The sequence below is a fragment of the Cariama cristata genome, unplaced genomic scaffold, assembly GCF_000690535.1.
Source record: "Cariama cristata isolate BGI_N322 unplaced genomic scaffold, ASM69053v1 scaffold37095, whole genome shotgun sequence".
Classification (NCBI taxonomy): domain Eukaryota; kingdom Metazoa; phylum Chordata; class Aves; order Cariamiformes; family Cariamidae; genus Cariama; species Cariama cristata.
The window spans coordinates 1-5,733 of record NW_009616424.1 but is presented as its reverse complement, the minus strand read 5'-3'; the positions used below and the strand labels follow the sequence as shown (position 1 = coordinate 5,733).

General features: G+C 55.8%; 1 protein-coding gene across 1 annotated transcript; it reads right to left on the bottom strand.

Moving 5' to 3' along the window:
• Nucleotides 1-321: 321 nt before the first annotated feature.
• On the bottom strand, nt 322-5,722 carry YKT6 (YKT6 v-SNARE homolog (S. cerevisiae); the record flags this gene model as incomplete). Its single annotated transcript, XM_009700161.1, has 6 exons — nt 5,619-5,722; nt 2,627-2,709; nt 1,707-1,807; nt 1,019-1,123; nt 741-806; nt 322-423 (listed from the first exon to the last, which is right to left on the bottom strand). Coding segments are annotated over exons 1-6 (561 nt in total), but the record flags the coding sequence as incomplete, so codon positions are not given.
• Nucleotides 5,723-5,733: the final 11 nt, after the last annotated feature.

Sequence of the window (5,733 nt, the reverse complement as noted above, 5' to 3'; positions counted from 1 at the left end):
CGCCGAAGTCTCATGGCACAGATCCGATGCCCTCAGCCATCCTCTTAGCTGGAGCCCACACCAGGAACCACCGCAGCTGCGATCGGCATCACCTTCCACCAGCTGCAGGGCAAGCAATGGCCCGAGCAAGGGCTCCGCAGCTGGGGTTTGGGCAACTGAGCTCCCTCCAGGCCCAAAGCAGCTGCACCAGCAGACGGTGATCCTTGCCTGGCACCCCCCATCCCTGCCCGAGGGATTTATTCTGCCCTTCCCCAGCCCCAGGCCATCCCTGGCTCCTCCGGGAGGGGACGACCCTCCCCTGGGATGAAAAACTGCACTCACAGTTTTGTAGAAGGCTTTGGATTGCGCCCCAAGCACCTCCGATTTGGAGACCAAGTCGTCTAGCTTCTCCCCTCGCTCCAGCAGTGACTCCATGGTGTTATGCTGCCGAAAGAAACCAGTGCTGACCCACGACGCTGGAACCCTGGGGCCCTCCCCTCTCCCTCCCCAGCCCTCAGCAGGAGACAGAAGTGCCACCGCGTCCCCATCTGAGCATGAGCCTCTACCTTCCCACAGCCACCCCGGCTCCGCAGCGAGGGAGGGAGCAATCCCAGCCCCGATAAAGACAGGAAGGTCACAGTGACCAGGAGGAGAAGACCCCCCGGTGAGGGTGGCAGCACATGCACACCCAACACTCCAGGCCCCCGAAAGGGCGTCTCCACAGCCCTGAGCAGACGTGCCAGCTGGAGCATCCTCCTCACCAGGATGATTTTGGTCTCGTCCAGCTCCGCCTGCACTCTGGTCATCGGGTCGGCATCACGGGGGTTCTCGGAGAGAAACAACACAGCGTCAGCACCGCGGCCACAGGGACGTTGGCGTCCCCCCCCAGCCACAACCCTGCAGCACCCGTGTCCCGGCACATGTTGGGGTGTCACCCACGCTTCCACCTCCAGACCTGAGGGCTGCAGGGCACATTCCCCAGCCTCCACGCAGGACTCCTCTCCCCTGCCACCCCGCGGGGGTCCCGGGGAGGCCATACCTGGTATTTACTGAGGTACCCATCCAAGGCTGCATAGCTGATTGTCGCTGGGGATCCCGAAGGCCAGTCTATTTTGCTGACCTGCCTGGAGAATTCATCCAGCACCTGCGATGCAAGGAAGCGGGCAGTTACCGCCTGGCGGTTCTGCCTTCAGGGCCACGGCGGCCAGAAGGGATTTTCTCTTCGAAAAAGGAGATTTTTCTCCTCCTCCTTGTTCCCTTTTGAACAAGCTGAGGGAAGAGACAGAAACCAAGTTCCTCAGCAAATGACTGACAGAACGGTGCCCATGCCAGGTAGGGGTGGCCATCCCCAACTGTCCCCAAAGCCCTGCGCCCTGCCAGGGTGGTCAGACACATAATCACTGGTTTTCGGCAACGCCAGGACCATGGCTGCACCCCATTTTCCCACTTAAAACCCAAGCCAGACAGGGAGGCCGGGGCGTTTGTGAGGCCAATGCCTGGGCTGGCAGCAGACTGGAGCTGGGACTAAGTCCTAGCGGGCAAAGCCAAGCCACTGCACAGCTTGGAAGTCTTTGGGCTGGCCGGATCTCGCTCAGCTCAGCTGATGTCCCCCAGCTAAGGAGCACGAGGGTCATTTCCTTGTCACAGCGGGAGATCTGGAGGAGCTTCACAGAGCAGCCCCATCACAGACTGTCACCTCCGGAGCCGCTCCCAGCCTGCGCACTCACCTTGTCCAGCAAGGTGAAGCAAACTCGCTGTGGATACTCGTTATCTGCAATCACCACTCCAGCCAGCCCGTCGTTCCGGACGTACACATGGCAGAGGTACTCTGGGCAGAGAATTGACGTCAGAGAGGCAGTGGGAAGGTCCAGAGCCTCCCCCAGCACCGGCCACCTCCTGCCCAGCCCCAGCAGCTCTTCCACAACCGACAAATTGCCCTGGAAGGCTTCATTCAGCAGCTGCATTTCACACAATTTCATTAGGAGAGCAGGAAAGGCTCAAGAGAGGATGAAAATCAGCCCCAAGCTGTGCTTCAGCAGGTCACCGCAGTGCAACCACGTGGTGCGGGACATGACGCTAACTTTCCAGGGCAGCAGGTATTGCCAGTGTTAAACAAAAAACAGCAGGGGAAGTGCTCAGCCTGATTTTAATAAATAACAACACGCCACAAGCCTGCAGTATCATTAAAGAGGCTGCACCCTACACGTCTCAGGGGTTTGGGAGGCACATGGAGTGGGACGGGCAGGCTGCAGATGAGGCCAGAGATTGGGGTACGGAGCCCAGACTAGCACAGCAGAGCTGAAGTGAGAGGAGCAGGAGGCGGCGCCAGCACAGCTGCCCCTCGGGGGATCGCAGCTGCTGCGTGGGCGAGGGATGGGACAAACCAGGAAAGCTCAGGGGCAGCTCCAAGTGTCCCAAGGGCGGCAAGGAGAGTAACGAAGCTTGAAGGTGGCAGCCTTGAAAAACAGGTCTCTCTTCTTCCCATAACCTCTCTCGCGGGGTGGGCTGGGCTCTCACCTGGCTCAGCCACCTCACGCCTTTAGTGCTACTCGCCTCGGCACTGTTTTGAGGTCTCATTTTTTATCATAAATGGACACGGAGCGAAGCACGTGCAGCTGTGCGTGCTGACCCCGGGTTATCCTCTTACCTTGCTCCTTGACAGAGGCTCTGCTGCCCAGCTCCGAGCGCTCCACGATCAGCTGGCTCGTGAAGGTCATGAATTCCTGCACGCTGCAAACACAAAGTGTTGGTGCTCGAGTCTGTGAGGGGACCCGGCTCTGTGGGAGCTGCGTGTGGCTTGGAGAGCTATGGGGGTGCTGGCGCAGCAATGAGGGGGGAGATCACCTGTCCCACAGGTCCCTGGTGCTTTGGGTGAACTGAAACCCTTCCCCATGACCCCAGCACCACGTTTGGGTAGTGGGGATGTGGCTGAGCTGTGGGGTTTCCTCAGGGAAGAGGCCAGACTCCGCACCTACACAGAGCTGCAGCCACCACCCAAACACCTCCAGCTTCACCAGGCCCAGGGGAGCAACCACATCCCTCCAGCCGCAGCGAGGGACTGGCGTCCTTGGGCTGAACTTGCTTTTTGGCGATTTAGCAGAAAGTAAAACACCACTGAACCATGGATCTGTCTGTCTAACGCCTGACGGTTGGCTGCGCCCTGCTCACAGGCGGCGAGGGGCTGCAAGGGCACCCCGACCCCTTCTCCCGCGTGAGCTTTTATCTTGTGCCCGGGGCCCTCACCCAAATACCACACAAAGCGCTGGCATCCCATGGAGGCCATTTGACCGGCAACCACAAGTCAAAATTAAGGAACATCCTTATGCCAGACTCGCTCTAAGTCTGGAAACATTCCTGAGCCCAGACTCAAGCCCTGCCAAACAGGCTTCTCCCATAAACCCTCCTCTTCACCCCACAGCAAAAGAAAAGAGGTCAAAAATCATGAGCAAATGCAAAATAAACCTGTTCCCAACACACATTGTCCTGGGCACGCCGGGATTATTGAACATGAGGTGACAAATTCCCCACTTCAGCTGCAAAGCCCCAGGAAGGGAAACCTGTCAGAGCTCAGATTACAGAGTTTGCTCAAACACCCCCCACACCAACAGCTCCCGCTCGGGAGCTTCACGTGATGCAGTGCTGAGGAAACATCAACGAACACGGACACTGGCGTGGCAAAGACGACTGTTTCCTCACTGCCTTCCACCACTGGAAGCAACTCCAGAATGGGGATTTGCCTCTCCCAGTTTACATATTCCTTAGGGGTTTTTGCATCTCTCCCAGCCTGGACACCACGCAATCAGACGCCGGTTCCACTAGGGCTCCGAATCGTCAGGTTTCTAGCTGCAAAGAAAAGACCATCCCAAAGACTTCTTAACACCCAACTTCTGCAGAAACAGAAGATCAACATGTTCCTCCTGGTCTGGGGGACCTGCTGGCAGCCACAGCACCCACCATCACAATTCCAGTATTTCACAGTATTCCCGGAGGAATCAGCCACCTAAGACTTCATTCCCTCATGCCACGTTCCCGACCTCTAAAAATTATTTGGCAGACGTTTGACAGCAGACACCACACACTGGCACGACCCGGCCGGCCCCGTCCTCCTGTCCAGCAGGTTCTCACGGCTCCCAGGAACCACAACCACGTTTATCCCAGATTGAAACCCCAAACGCAACTCTTCGGTAACTCCATAGCATCAAAAAATGTACATGCAGCATTTTTAACCCAAACTTAAGTTAGTCACACCTTAAACATCACTCCTAGGCTGAGCTCTCACGAGCACTGAGGCACAAACAGCCCCTCCACGAACAACTGGGGAACCAGCCCAGGACAAGGATTAACCACTGGAGAAAAGCTGCAAGATTAATGAGCACAGACACCCCCTCACCCTCCACAAACAGCATCGCTGTTCCCAAAAAGCCAAGACTTTTTTTAAGCAAAGAAACAGCCCGCTTCTGGGGAAGCAGCTCTTTCGGCCGTAGCTAACAGTAAAACCACACAGGGAATTTGCTCAGGATTTGGAAAACTAAGAGTTGCGACTACAAAGCGATTTGGGTTTTTAAGCGATTACTTCACCCGCTGCAATCCATCTTCAAGAGTGTGTGCTGGCAGCGCTGGCACAGCTCCTTTATCCCTCTCGCATATTTGGCTAAGAAAATATTTTTTAATACAATCTTATTTCAGTATTTTCCCTTTATCACTGGAATTGCAGAACCAAATGTGCTCGAGGCTCTATAAAATCTTGGCAGGGATGGGGCATGGAAAATTTGAGTCCCGTAGGTGAGTATTTCCTAAAGCCTTTATCATCTGGAGCTGGGCGGCTGGGAAACGAGCTGTTTTGCAACAGGCGCTTGCTTTATTTTATAACTTTTAGAGGCTTTTGGGAGCTTCCCTCAGCTGCAAGCTTCAGGGCAGCTGCTGAGAGAGCTCCACAATCTCTCTGTGTGTACGGAGTGGGCAGCTGGACACCCACGAGCCCGGATCGGCGTTCAGGGCTAAACTGGCTCACCTGAAGCCACGAGAATAACCTGAGCAGAGGTTTGTGGGCTGGGAAAAGTTTAAGATTAGACCAAACACCTAAATAAAAAGATATCGGGGGTGTCAGGCAAGTGTCATTAGTCTGACGCAAAGACAAGCCTCCTCCCACTCACCTCTCACACCCCAGAAGCTGCCGTGACTATTAGGTTTAGGCACTCGCTGGAGGGAGAACAGTTGACCTGAGCACTCCGGGTGTTTCCCTGCACCCAGATTTTATCGCCTGGCTACAGTGGATGATTTACCGAGTCAAACTTGACCTCCTGCTGCAGGCCCTTGGCAGCTCTTACGGGAAACAAGGTTTCACTTTGTTCCTGAGGCTGAAAGATCGCTTAAAGTGGATTTTGCAGCAACAAACCGTGCACGCAGGGTCACAGACACATGGAGTGTCTCTTGTCAGTCTGTCCCTTGGGAGAAGGCTGTTACTGCTGTCACTGCATCCCCAGTAACACAGGAGCAGAACAGGGCAGAACCCCCCCCAAAAGCTTCTACTGCCTCTCCCCAAGGTCCTGCCCAAGCCATGTGCCAGCCTCGCAATGCACAGGGGAAGATTCCTCCCTGCCAAACCTCCCTCGGGAGGTTCTGGCACTCCAGGCACCCACCTGGACCTCTGGAAGAAGTTGAAAGTGGACACGTCATAGGCAGCTTTCAGTAAATGCACTTTAGGGTCGCCTTTGTAAAGGACACTTAGGCTGTAGAGCCTCATCGTGGCGTCTC